This window comes from Lissotriton vulgaris, chromosome 12, assembly GCF_964263255.1.
Source record: "Lissotriton vulgaris chromosome 12, aLisVul1.2, whole genome shotgun sequence".
Classification (NCBI taxonomy): domain Eukaryota; kingdom Metazoa; phylum Chordata; class Amphibia; order Caudata; family Salamandridae; genus Lissotriton; species Lissotriton vulgaris.
The window spans coordinates 802363888-802378617 of NC_141700.1; the positions used below are offsets into that span (position 1 = coordinate 802363888).

General features: G+C 44.7%; 1 protein-coding gene across 6 annotated transcripts in view; it reads left to right on the plus strand.

Moving 5' to 3' along the window:
* Nucleotides 1–14730, plus strand: part of MINK1 (misshapen like kinase 1) — a 675548-nt gene that overhangs the window by 387648 nt on the left and 273170 nt on the right. For all 6 annotated transcript variants that reach the window (XM_086946234.1, XM_086946236.1, XM_086946233.1 and 3 more), the window contains exons 12-13: nucleotides 4777–4984; nucleotides 12055–12171. In XM_086946234.1, the coding sequence (XP_086802360.1) occupies nucleotides 4777–4984; nucleotides 12055–12171 (325 nt within the window). The remainder of the gene's footprint in view (nucleotides 1–4776; nucleotides 4985–12054; nucleotides 12172–14730) is intronic.

Genomic DNA, 14730 nt, shown 5'->3' on the forward strand with positions numbered 1-14730 from the left:
TACCCTCCATTTGTGGGAGTACACAGCTCTGGTCTTGAGTACCTTAGTACCCTCCATTTATGGGGGCGCACAGCTCTTGTCTTGAGTACCATAGTACCCTCCATTAATGGGGGCTCACAGCTCTGGTCTGGAGTACTGAAGTACGCACCATTTATGGGGGCACACAGCTCTAGTCTTGAGTACCTTAGTACCCACCATTTAGGGGGGAGCACAGCTCTAGTCTTGAGTAACTTAGTACCTTCCATTTAGGGGGGCGCACAGCTCTAGCCTTAAACACCTTAGTACCCTCCATTTATGAGGGTACACAGCTCTAGTCTTGAGTACCTTAGTACCCTCCATTTATGGGGGTTCACAGCTCTAGTCTTGAGTACCATAGTGCCTTCTATTTATGGGGGCGCACTGCTCTGGTCTGGTGTACCTTAGTACCCTCCATTCATGGGGGTGCACAGCTCTAGTCTTGAGTACCGTAGTACCCTCCATTTATGGGGGTACACAGCTCTAGTCTTGAGTACCTTAGTACCCTCCATTCATGGGGGTAAACAGCTCTAGTCTTGAGTACCTTAGTACCGTCCATTCATGGGGGTACACAGCTCTGGTCTTGAGTACCGTAATACCCTCCATTTATGGGGGTACACAGCTCTAGTCTTGAGTACCTTAGTACCCTCCATTCATGGGGGTACACAGCTCTGGTCTTGAGTACCGTAGTACCCTCCATTTATGGGGGTGCACAGCTCTAGCCTTGAGAACCGTAGTACCCTCCATTCATCCATTATTTACTCTGAAGGCCATTCTTCCCACTTGGGTGATTCTGCCCTGAGGCAGGTGCTGCATCGGCACAAAGAGACTGATGGATTCTATCATTTGTAACCTTCTTAGAACATCCATTGAGAATCTTAGTTCCAAGGTGAGGTGGGCGTCGTTGTGGAAATAAAGAGCAAAGCAGTTTGTGGCCTACCTCCTTAGAATCCGAAACAGTGACAAATCTCTGAAACAGAACTGTGATGCCACAGAGTGCAGATGCAAGCCTTCCATCTGCAGGATCTTATGTCTTTAGCCATCCAAGCCAGTTGTAGCAGAGCCCTTCTTTCCTCCAGAAGGGTGGGGCACAGGCACAATACGTGTGTTATGTCCTCTTTATGTTTGTTACCGAGCCGACACGCTTCCTTAGTATTTCCCCTTTTCCATTTTGGGAGATTACCGGTGATGGGGATAACTTCCATTCTCAGCTTCATGAACTGTAACTTATTCCTTTCTTTACAGGAGTCATTTAGGTAACACTGGGGTGTCCTTTGTTTGTAAGTGCATAAGGTCATCCAGCCGTGGTTCGGTGCAGAGAGACTGGCCCTGTCTTCAGTTGAAGAGAGCCGTTTCATGCTGATTTTTGCTACCCTTTTGAATTCCTGTTGACTTATTGTGTAGGTCTCAAGAGGGTGCCAATCCAAGTGTGCTAAGGGCTTGGGTCAGATAGTGGTGTCCCACCGACCTTTGGTTTGTGTTTAAATGAATCCATAAGTGGTGAGCCAAGGTGCCTTCTTTGGAGACCCTAAGCTTGTGGCAGCTTGTAACGAAGGCCGCCAGCGCCTGTCTGCTGATTCCAAATTCCAGTCGTCTTTGCGCTGGAGATGTGTGGGATGGGAGCTGGAAAAGCATTCTATACATTTTTGTGAGTATATTGTCCAGTGTCCCGCTCTCCTGCCCTTTCAGAGCCTCACACCCATGGGATAAGGTTGGAAGAACCTTCGCCTGGGCTACCTGGAGAATCGGTGCAAAGGTGGGGCCATTTAGTTTTTTGTATCCAGATCTGAGAGCAAACGACAGTGCGGTGCCATTCTATTTATATTATGCCATTATCATTGAAAAGGACACCTAAATACTTGTGGCAGTTGGTGGCATCTATTTTCTCCTGGTGCAGAGACCATGTTGGCTTTGTAGACCTAGGTGTAAGGGCCACATGGATCTTGGTTTTCTTTTTATCAGCTCATTCAATCTTTTCCCAGATGTCTGTGCAACTATCGTGCCATTAGGAAGTGAGCTTCTATGCATTGGCTGCTTTTCTTGCTTACCCCCTTGTCCCCCGTCAAAGGGTGCACAATATGGTGTGTTGACTTTGCCGTCACTTTTTGCAGTGTATCTGCCCGTTCGAGCTGACCAGCGTTTCTAAGAATCCCTTATGTTTTTAATATCAAACCATATTCCAAAATTAAGGAGCGCTGATCCTCCTTTTGTCGTTCGGTGAGCGTTGTTCATTCATGTACTTGCACTACGATGCACTCTCCTTCTTTGACTCGTAGGCATTGCTTCGGATCTGGCAAGGACTTTTAACATAAATGATCCTGCCCTCCTCTTTAATTGCTGTTGTGTTGAACCGCATAAGGATAGTCACATGCATCATTTTTTTTTTTTGTATGTTCTTATATAGCGCTCGACTACCCGGAGGCATCTCGGCGCTTGCCTTGGGAACCCGTCCTGGCTTTTCCCTGTGAGTTAGCCCCTAACGGGCATCCCCAAGGTGAAAGCCAGGCATCCCGCAGCGGGGGGCCGTTGTGGAGATTAAGCAAGCTTAATGCCCAGGGTTGCAGAGTGTGAACCCATGATTAGGTCAGGCACCGAAGCGAGAATTATCGAGTCCGTGGACATTTGAGCTCAAGACCCTGCCGCGTCGGGAATTGAACCCTGGTCCCGGGTCTGACCTCTGCTTCAGGGTCTGCCTGCTCTAACCAGTGAGCCACACTCCTCCATCATTGTGCCTGCAATCCGTATCATGAACCTCTCGCACAGGGGTGGTCAAAGTAGAGGGGCGGTCAAACAATGGGCTAACCCTGTGTCCCTCAGAACCTGGGTAGTTTAGACGTTTAAAGAAAAAGCGGTTCTGGCAGGTAGGACTGATACTACTTCAAAGTACATTAAATTTCACACAGAATATACTCTCTCCACATTCAGATAAATAATGAGCAAAAAATTTAATGAGTACTGATTTTCTTTTCATTTTCTTTCTTTTTGTGTGGAGAGAGTATATTCTGTATGACATTTAATGTACTTTGAAGTAGTATCAGTCCTACCCGACAGAACCGCTTTTTCTTTAAACAAAATAGAGGGGCACCAGGTCTGCATGTTCATGGTATCCATGTACATCTTATTTACATAAAGCACATTTGAATGGAAATTGTTTACATAGTATGTGGTTATCCTGAAAATATGACCAGGATCTGGCCATCCTCGCTGTGTGCTGGACAGATTTGGTCTAGAACCTCCAAAAGTATTGTGGTAGGGGTTCACAGTGCAGGACATTGTGGGGCCTTGTCTGCCTCCAGTACCTCAACGATACCAGTCACCCTCACACCGTCCTTTCACGTGATTACCTGGGTCCTACTACTTATATAGCGCTATGTGCGCAGCTCGGCCTTGACTTCATGAAGTGGCGGTGTAGCAAGATCTTAGTTGTCGTCTGCAACTTTGCTATTTCTCCAAGCGTCCAGGGATAGGACGCGGATCCTCCGGTTTACCAGTTATAAAAAAAACACGCTGCTGGAGATCTAGGGATCCCTTGAGTAACACCCCACTTAAGACGCAGACCTTAGCCTTGCTTGCACTCTCACTTTGTCTTACGTCTCCCTCCCCCTTAACAGCTTTCTTCTTGATTTGCTATAATGATATTGTTGTTATTACTGGCATCTGGCATTTTGGCGGAAGTGCTTTCTGATGTTGTTGCAAGACATTTCGTTACTTGACTTTTTCTCCTCCTTGCTCACCTCTGGAATATTAGACCTGGCACATTGTGCAACCAAATTGCTCCTGGGCGGAGTTTAGATCATACAAGTAGGAAGGATTTAGGTAGATTTTGACAATGACCCCCATGTTTAGAAAAACATTTATCTATTTTGATTTCAATATAAATGGCAACGCCACCTACAAAGCATCAGGTAGAGACGACCTTACACCCTGCGCTGTGAAACCATAAGACAACTTTACAAGCAGCAGGTGCTCCTTGGACGGCATCCTTATTGCTAAGCAGGCTCAAAGAAGAGACATCACAACTAGCGTCAACTCTGTTCAATATGCATTTCAGGGCAGATGTCCCAGAGGGTGAAGTGTGTCCTCAGGAGAAGGTTTGGTACTCGCATCCTTCCTCCCCTAGTACCATCTCTGATTAGTTCTCTGGTCGCATAGCATAGCCATCCTTACCTCCCTAAAGGAAGCTATCAGCACGAGGACAGCTTGAGATGTAAAATGTCCACTGGGCCTGGGGGTTCATCAGATCCCCGTCCACAGAAGCAACTCTTTAACTTTGCTTTTATTATGTTGTCCTTAACAGAACAATAGCGAATAAAACCGGGATTTTGCCAGGCCTTTAGCTGACCCCAAATGGTAGTAGGTCTTTGTAGGTCTCTTTTTGTGGGCTATGACAAAGAAAAGGGACAATCTAGAAGGTCAGAATATAAACTTCTTGTGAGTGTGTGTGTTTCAGAACTCTTTCTTTAAAAATACTAGCCAAATATTACTAAAAAATAAAGTGTATGTTCCATAACGGCCTTCTTGACAGTCACCAGCATGTGACTAAAGACAGATTAAATGCAAGAGAGCTTTGGGTTGTTATAGGCAAATAACCTCTTTCTCCTGGTAAAGTTCCCCCTTCCCTGGAAACAGGACCTCTGAAGTTCTGGTCGCGTCTCTACTGCAAATTGCTGTGCCTTACGTGTGTCCTATAACACATTTTGCCAGCGAATTTTTTTCTTCTTCTTCCAGAAGTTAACCTACCAATGCTTTCAATTTCCACAGCTCAATCATGAATGTGCCAGGGGAATCAACTTTACGGCGGGAATTCCTGCGGCTCCAGCAAGAAAACAAGAGCAACTCTGAGGCCTTGAAGCACCAGCAGCAGATGGTGGCCCAGCACCGGGACTCTGAGGCCCACATCAAGCACCTCCTTCATGAACGGCAGAGGCGCATTGAGGAGCAGAAGGAGGAGAGGCGCCGGGTGGAAGAGGTAAGGCGATCACCTCAGTAAGAGCACAACATTGAGCTTGGGTCTCTGTTTAAAGTCTGAAATCTCCATGGATTTTCAGGGCTGGTGTTAGGAGGGTTTGCAGAGGTATAGTTACACCTTGCAGTCCCATGAAGGAGTTTATGCATGAGATGAAGCCGGACTCTAGGGTTCAGTTGGAATTAATCCTAAAACCAGATAGCTCAGGAGCCATCTTATTAATTGATGTACGTTTTTAGCTGGAATAAGACGCAGGCTCCACTGGGTAGCGATATGGAGTGTGGCAAAGTTGCTTAAGAGGCAGAGACACAGTGATGATAGCAAGCTAAGTTCAGAGGGAATAGAATGTCCATGTGAAGAGAATAAAGGAAGCAGAAAGTCCTTCCTCTAAGTCAAGATGAAGTCAAATGAGTTCATAGCACATAGGCCCAGAATATTACTCCCTAGGCCCATCACTACATTCATACCGGCTCACCAAAAAGAAAACAGTACTCTCAAATCAAAACCCAGGAGCAGATCATGGCCACATGGAACAACCGTATAACTGCAAAGGTATCAGGCAAGAAAAGCGGAGTGTAAATAGAGCAAGCGTCCCTTAGCGCAGAGGCACACTAAGGCAGCTTAGTCCGAGAAGAAACAGAGACACTGATAATACTGTTTCTAATCATATTTAAGAAGTGGTGGACTTTAGCCCCAAATCTCTTACAATACTGAGCCTGATGCTAAATACAACCCCTATCTGTCACTTCCCAGAAACCTGCACCAATCAAGATGATCCTCATACCTGCTGGCTGCAAACCGCCTGTGTGCAGGTCGCTGTTCTTCACAGATGAATATATTGCTTCACACTAATACTGGACTCTCAGGTGGTATATATCCAATTACAGTTCTGTTTCCTAGCTTGTAACGAGAAGGCAGACTAATCCTCGTGCAGGCAGGATCAAGACGTGACTCTGATTTTCCTTGCGGCTACTTTGCCTCTCATTACCCAGTTAATCTGCTCATACTTGAGTTGTGGCATTTTTATGGTTTCACATTTCCTAAACCCAGTAAATCCAGCTTCATCCTCCCCTTAGCAAATCAGGACTCCCCACCCACTTTATGGACAGTCTTAAAATGTCTACCCCCAGTTCTTGCCCTCTGATATATCAACGCACAGCATTCCGTTGCTCAAACATACCATAAATATCTACATAGGCATACATCAGTCACCTGCTGCGCTTGAAGTACCCAGTGCCTTCAGTCTGCTATGAAAAGCACTGCATGCACTGAGACACTTGCGTACAGTCCAAGTCCATCATTCTTAGGTTCCACCGTGCTGTAAAACATATCATTTGTTCCATAAAGAAGTGTAAGAGCTCAGTGCAGGGTTACCAAGATGTAGAAGGGTTGTGCATGTGAAAGATCACATTGTGTGCAGAAAGACTCTCCGTTCACGAGGTGGTTTGACGTTGACTCTGCTTAATAAGTTACTAAGATGGTGTCTTCATGAACACAGCAATTCAATTGTAACTTCAACTTATTGCAGAACGCGAAGAGCATATATATATATATATATATATATATCAGCATACAATTACAGTGTAATGCAAACCAAGTTGTGAGTGTATTCTGTACGTTGTATCGTAAAGAGGACGATCATTCTGACATTAAAACATGCAATTCAATCCAGAATAGGGTCATTTGAACCACCATCAAATCTGTAAATCGTTGATTATAGCGGCCCCTGCGTGCCACCGTGGCCCAGACCCCAGCACCCGTTCAGTAGGCAGCCTAGAGAGTGACTTGTTTTCACATCCAGAGGAGTCGGTGGGCAGTAACCTCCGTCTGTGGTTGAAGGCCATCCATATGAACATAAAGTCCTCAACCATAGGTGCGAATACAGCGCCTCGCGTGTAGGAAGGACCCAAATATTAGCAGCTGCCATGCATGACTGCCTGATCAGTGACATCCCATTTTCAGTATCCTTATCGCAAATCTATATACCACTGGAGACTGCGTGTTTGTTGATGGAACAGAGTTATATACCTTAAGCAAGGCTTCGTTTTCTGGTTGAGGTATTTTATCAGGAATGCTCAAATTGCTTCAAAAAAAGACTCCTCTGGTGGAATCTTGCTGTTTCCTCCTCCAAACCTCCTTATGTGTGAGGAAAATGTTTTTTGTATTTACTCATTCCTTCACGAGTGACTGGTGAGCAAGAATTTCTTAGTCGGTGGAAAACGTCTGCCTCCATCTGCTATCACTTTGACCATGACAGTCTCTTCGATCAGGCCCCCAATCATTAATGAAACCCTTGTTGACAGGTTTCTCGTTAAGGTTAATGAAGACTTCTCCATCAATGAATGTTTCTATTCATCTACAACAGACTCTTGTCAACACAAGACTCGTAATCATTTAAGACAACATCATCGGCGAAGGGTTCATCCTCCTTTATGGAAGGACTCTTGTCACAGAAGGATTCCTCGTCTCGCACACATCTGAGAAGCAGTCTTTGTTGTCTTCAAACTCTCACCCTTGGCCATTGTAGCGTCTCCCATCAGTCTTGCATTTAGTGATGTTAGCAGGTCCTCTGGTTACACAGTAACCACAGAGAAAGCTGCCGCCTCAACTTCCTGAGCCTAACTTGCAAGAAGAGTAAGTGATTATGAAAATAAACGACGAAGCGCTAGAAGATGCTCCTATGAAACAAGTTTGATCCAGGTTCGCTGGACATGTACTTCCTTCCTGGGAAAAGGGAGCAAGACTTCAGTCACTTTTGGAAAACAGTAGAGTACTCTTCTCAACTAACTGTCCTTATCAACCCTTTATGTCTCCAATATTTTCCTATTCCACACAAGCATTGTCCAGGTCTTAGCAGAGTTTCTGGCCTCCTTTGACAGGACTGTGCATGTCTGGTGCAGGAGTTTTCCAGACCCAGTTCCCACCCATCAACTCCACCGCTGGTCCTTCTGCCAAGCTCCAAGCACATGGCTCCTTTTGAACAACATTCACTTTTCTTAACCACAGAGGAGCCACTGGGACACCGTAGCATGCCAGCTTTGGGTGGGATTACGATGGAGGGGATGATGACATCCTCGAAGGAGTTGAAGATAACATTTCTGAGATGAATACATTACATGGAAGTGTGTATTGGATCTTGAAATTTCCCTCCTACAATGTGACCTTTCCGTGACTATAATGAAATGATTTTTCTAGTTATGTCTTTAGGGAAAACCTCTGTGAGTAAGTAAATAATAACCTTGTTTGGAGCCATTTGTAGTAAAAAGATTGCTTCATAATGTCATCATCATCATGGTTAACACTTAACTGATAATGATAAAGACGCGTGCCCAGCCGGCCTCACCGAACGGACGACCTGGGCATAGCAGCTGCTCGTAACTGGTCAGACCCTGGCCTCCCGACGCACGGCCCCTCTGAACTGCAGATGGCAGTCCATAGAGGTGCTTAGAAAAAGAGTCCGTTCTTCTTGGTGCTTCCATTACAGGCTTCAGCCTCAACAACCTTTGTCAGCAGATATATCAGGCAAAGGTGGCATGCGATTGCTTCATTGCTACACTTGCTGGTTGAGATAAAGAAAACCGGTACAAACTGTATCTTGTGCGTAGGACAAGTGACCTTAGCATTTATGATCAACACAGCCATGGACATTGCCATCACAGGATTGCAGCAGTAGGCTAGCCCTACAGCGCGTCCAATGCATGGTTGGATGCCCATCACAACCAGGCCTCAAAGTCAGTTGGTGGCAGACCAACTTTAGATGTAGTTCTATAAACAAATTGCTGAAAAAGAATGGTAATCCTGCAGCGTATTATCTCCCTGCATGTGCAGGACAAGTTTTGCCGCATCTACTCTTTCATAGATTGACAATCGCTTTTAGTGTTTGCTGGACTTTTGCCTAGAAGGGAGCCAAGAACTACACCTCCCAGGATACCCTGCTGCAGTGGACACCAAAGGTAGGGAGGAGGGAAGGCAGCTAGCAGTACATAGTATGCTCCACTCTCATACAGCGCGGAACATACCCGGCGAATACCGTGACATGGGCAGACTCGTCTGAGGCTGGTAAGTGGCTCGGTTGACCCACACCCCGTTTGTCTTCCCTTTCATGTTCAGCATTCTCTTATTTTAGGGTGCAAGCAAAAGACTCAAGGTAATGCTAGGTTGGTTAATACCAACACCAACAATATTGTGGTGCAAAAATATCAAAGGACAAAATATCAAAATGTAAGTCAATATAGGAAAGTGTAGATTTACTATTCCTAACTCCACAGGTACATACCGTGAAGATATGTAATATGTAGGTCCATGTGTGGAGTTAGGTAAGGAAAATTAAAAATTTCTTACCTGCTTATATTTTTTATTCTTGAAACTGTGTCCTCTGTATTGTGTCCCATCGATAACGGGGTTTCAACATTCAGGGGTAAACCCTTGTATTCCAGTAATTCTTTACTGAACACTCACTCGCCTATCACTAGTGCTTCTTTGCCTTATGCTCTTGTACCAGCAGTTCCTCAACCTCCCTAGGTATCGAGCTTGTTGAATATCTAAGGTATTGCAGCCACCAGACTGTCTCCAATGTTATTATATCTACTAGCCACGTCACAGGTCTGTCTAGCACATCTATGTCTGCCTCTTCGACTCAGCATCTCCCTCCTGAAGCCTGTCCTTGGGTCATAATTCTGACCTACAAGTGATAACGTGCCAAGTGGAAGACCCACAGTTAACATTCTAGGGCCATTCTGCGGTGTTGTGTGACCAAAAGAAACACGCCTACGTGTCTAGATTTGTGAGTAATGTAAAGTGAAATCTCGTCACAAGTTGTGGGTCTTTTACCCACAGTACCATTCATTGTTTGTGTACTAATTGCCTGCAGTGCAGAATGTTTGTTGTGCAAGAATAAATGTTCCTGTTGCAGAACACACTGTCTAAGTCGGCTACAAACGTCCACTATCTAGCTTAGTAAGTGGTGTCTTCTTTGTGAAACTGTCAGTTTTGCTATGCTTGGGCATGGTGAACACCCAGCCAGTACGCCCCTCTGGTCTCTTCAGTGTTGAAGCCACCCAGACTAATATTCTGAGCCGCATAAGGTAATTGACGCCACAGGACTACCAAGTTACAAAAGGGGTCATAATGAGCTGGTATTGCAGCAGCTCTGTATGAAGATTTCTTGTATTGGGTTCTAGAGCATTACACTCCACCCATGATTATATATTTCAACTTTGTATGCTGCTTATGCGTTTACAACACCAGTTACCCGCCGCCCGTGCCAGGAGAGCCCCTAGCAAAGGTGGGTGCGCCATTGTAAAACCGATTCAAAATGTGAGACTCAAAAACGAAAACTTTAATGGGAAATAACCTTTCGTTAGGTAAAACACCTGACAAGCTTACAGCAGAAATGGAAGCTCACGTGCTATCAGTATTGAAGGAACTTACCATGATTACAACAGACTTAGCACCACAAATGGGCCCTAATTTTAGTTTCATAAATGGTTCGCACAAACACACCTCTTCTGAACAATAGAACCCATGTTCAGTAAAATAGCAGCGACTTCTAAACATGTCTGCGTTAGCAGGAGGCTGACAGGCCCATCAAGCGAAGGCTAAATGTGCCTCCCGAAGGTCTTCAGCAAAGGAAGGTGATAGAGTTCTGTGTGGCCTCTGACCCTCAGATTTTAGTTGATGGGATGTATCTGATCAATTTTTAACCTTGCAGAAGGAATGAAGTGCATAAAAGGCCTTGGTGCCCGTCCATTTGTGTTTATTCTGTGAAACCAACCAAGCTGAAGGTTAAAAACCAGTCCCCAGAAGTGAAGTTACCATTGTCAATGAAACCTTGTTCAATATTTGAAACATTCACTGGAACAAAGGATTGGATCATAGAAAAGAATATGAATATATCACACAGATATTTTATCATGTTACAATGAATACTGACACGAATAAATGTGCGTTTTATATTGATAACTAATGCATATAATTGAAGAAATACAAAGAGAATTATCACTCTGTAAACATCTGAGCTATGACTGCAGACCACAGACTCCTCATTGAAATGTATAGAATACATACATTCCAGATCGTATCTCTGAATCTTAAGGACTCCCTGATGTCAGAACCTGCTGAGGTGCGTTAAGTGCTGGAAGAATTGGAGCAAAGCGCCAGCAAGCAATGCGCATTCAGGCATTTCTATACATACGCACAAAACAGGGAGCTCTAGTCTGCGAATGTCACATCTTTCAATACCTTCTGTGCCGGGGTGAGGCCTGCTGGGCTGTCTTAGGCGATCACCCGGACAGTTTGTAAGCCTGGCCTTTGAGAAGGCTTTAGATGTCTTGCCATACTATTGTCTTTCTAAACACTTCATTCATAGTATGCTTCCATAGAGCGGCCTTCGGTCAGTAGATTTCATCCATTGGCCTTTTGCTTCCTCCCACATCAGCATACTCCATTGGTCGGTGGGTGAGCCCTCTTCACTCATTGGCTCCCTTGGGTGACTGCAGAGCGAGCGCCTCTGCACATTGTTCACATTCACCTAAAAATGTTGTCTTTCTCTCAAGTGACGAAGCTGGTTTGCAGGGTCTTTTATTTTATTTAGGTTTATAGTAGCTTTTAATACCAGATATTTATTTTGTCTACTCTTTAGGGGCCAAGTTAGTTGAGGATTTATTTTCGGTCTCCTTCTAAAGCTGCTGTAATACAGTGTTTAAGTTCTATTGTAACATTGTAGCTGTCTGGGACGTGACGCCTACTTTGGTGGGGATTTATTCTCGTCACCTTTGCAAATCTTAACGGCACAACTGAAAGGCTTTTATGTAAAAATACCACAAGTAAAGCGTCCACATCAGTACATGTTTTTTCATTTTTAAATGTTTATTTACAAACATGTCAGCCAAGTTTAGTTTTCTTCATGTTTTTTCATTTCATTCTGTAGGCTTGTATGAAAACAGAAAATCAATCAGCCATTACACAGCTGAAGGCCAGTCCATTTTGACTTTGCCAGTGCTTATTTCTGATGCTACAAATGAGTCCTAAAAAACTCACTATCCATTTTCTTCGTCTTCTCTGCCCTTCAACAGCAACAAAGGCGGGAGCGAGAGCAGAGGAAGCAGCAGGAGAAAGAGCAACAGAGGCGCATCGAGGACATGCAGGCTATCCGAAGGGAGGAAGAGCGACGGCAGGCGGAGCGAGAGCAGGTATGGAGCAGGCACTGGAAGAGGTCTTGCTACAGGCAGAAGTCTGCAATATGAGCGGAGTAAGGACCTGAAGGATTGAACACCTGCCACCTTATCGATGTCACTTTTAGATCTGTAATTAGTCTTGATTTCAGAGATTTCAACATGAAACATCATAAAGCTGTGCCTGACAGCTTGCGGTAAAGGGTGTAAGACCTATCTCCGTTATCCCTTCAGAGAAAAGTGCCTATGTATTTTATTTTTCTTTAAGGCTCAACAGGAACATCGAAGGCAGCACTGTATGATCAGCGTGGACCAGTGTTGCTGACTGTTAGGAACTTTTTACTAGCACATATTCTTGGTTGCCTGCAGCGCCGTGAGATCGTACTCTGAGAGTCCTTGTGTCCCAGAATAGAGCTAATTTAGGACTTCAAGCCATCCTCAGGAAGCAGTCTAGTCATTATATAAACAGTTCACTTTCCTTAACCTGTTAAAATCAACAAATAATTCTGCCTCTCATTTGTGCACAAAGAGAAATTGTTCTAAATTACTGTTCCACTGACTCTGTAATGACTGAGTTGTCAATGACTCTAGTATTCTTTAAACTGAACTTGTGGCATCTTTTCCTGTTGCGTTACTCCGTTTCCGGCAAACAGACTGCAACCAATATTTGTCCCTTTTGCTCAGTACTGGAATATTTCCAGGCAGAGAGTCCCGCTCTCTGCTTTGTTTTAGGATTCTGTGTCTGAATAGTATGGGATCCATTACAAACTTGTAAGGTGATTTCTGTGGATTCATTGAGTTTTTAAGCACTGTTCTATGAATCTGTGAAAGTAGTTTGACGTCATGTAGTGTCAACATTATGGAATTCCCAATGAAGGAAAGATAAGCAGCCATACGAATCTCACAGATCACTAATTGATTCATTGTAAACAACTTGCATATCCAAGGTCTGTATGGGAATCCCTTATATCCAATGATAATCCTTTTAGGATTTGACTAAAGCCAGTTGCGAGGTTGTTATGGGATCCCATTGAGCCCCTGATGATCAGTCATAGGAACCCTTGGCGCCATTGAACCTCCATTATGGGACTTCAATAGAGCCAGGATCCGTCCCTCACAGGAATACCCTAATCCCAGTAATAATCCATGAAAATAATAATAATAATAATATGTCCATTTGTAAAGCGCAATGGCTACACTAATGCAAGTGTGTGTCCCCGTGCTGCCTAGATAAAGAATGTTAGCATAGTCTAGGCGCGACGTCACCAGCGCATGGACCAGAGTCTTCCTAGCCGCCAAGGATAGGAGGGACAAGGTTTTACGAAGGACCTTCAAAATCCCAAAGCAGGTACCTCCCACCCGCCTAGTTTGATAGTCAAACGAAAGGCTGGGATCCAGCCAAACTCCCAGGTTTGTAGCCTGCACACAGGACGTAGGTGTCACCCCCAAGTCCTCGAGCCACCATGCCGACGACCACACCGTCGGGGTCTGACCCACTATCAGCACCTCCGTCTTGCTGCCATTCAGCTTCAGGCAGTTCTCAGCCAATGAATGCCAGGCACTCTGGCTTTGGACAAGAGCTATTTTCTCAGACTACATTTGTCATCCAAACCAAACCTGAGCACGCAAACCTGGAGTCAGTGCTTTGTAGACATTGAATACATCACAGTCTCCACACCTCAAACAGCCCATTTTTTAGCTTTCATCAGACATCCAACATCACTCTGTACCCACCAGTAGCATCACACACCATCACTCTAAGCTCCCTTACTAAAGGTCCTACTCCAACAAACACAGGTTAGACAGAACCCTATCACCATCGTGCACCAACAAGGCTCTAGAGCCATGTAGTTAGCAAAGAGCGGTCTAATGAACTGTGCTGCCGCACATCTCACTGACACACACCCTAGAAACAAGCAGATAAAACCAGCAGAAACATGCCACAACTCATGTATGTAGCACCACATGATACAACACTGACCTGGATTATCTAGAAGACACTTAGCTCAGGCCCAGCAGTGGACAACGGAGCACCGAGACACGAGCACTAGTGCTTCATCGCAGCCACTTGTACACAGCAGACCCACAAGTGATATTCTTACTTTCATACTATTGCACACTAACCATTTCCAAGCTAAGCACTAAACAAACTATTCTTCTAACCACACAAAATCCGACCACTCAAAGAATGTTCACTTGTACGAGGGGACTCTTCCAGTTCCATGTCAGTGGACGCTTGCTGCGGTGCCGTAACCGTGTTTTTTTTAAATAATTCTTTTTATTATAGAAGCATCAGTGAAAATCACATTACAGAGAGTCTGTCATATCTGCCGAGCACACATCAGAGGTCACCGGATAAACAAAGCTTACTATTTTTTTTTTTTAACATCATTTTTATTGCATCACCAATAGAAATGTACAGACAAAATAATCATCAGTAAATATACAGCATGTACAAGATCAGTATGGTCCAATCCTTCTCCATCCGGGGGGTGCACCTCGTCCTCAGTGTGGGTGACCTCATCCCTGACCACTTCTCGTAACTCCTTACATCGTCTGACCGCTATAGTAGGCAAA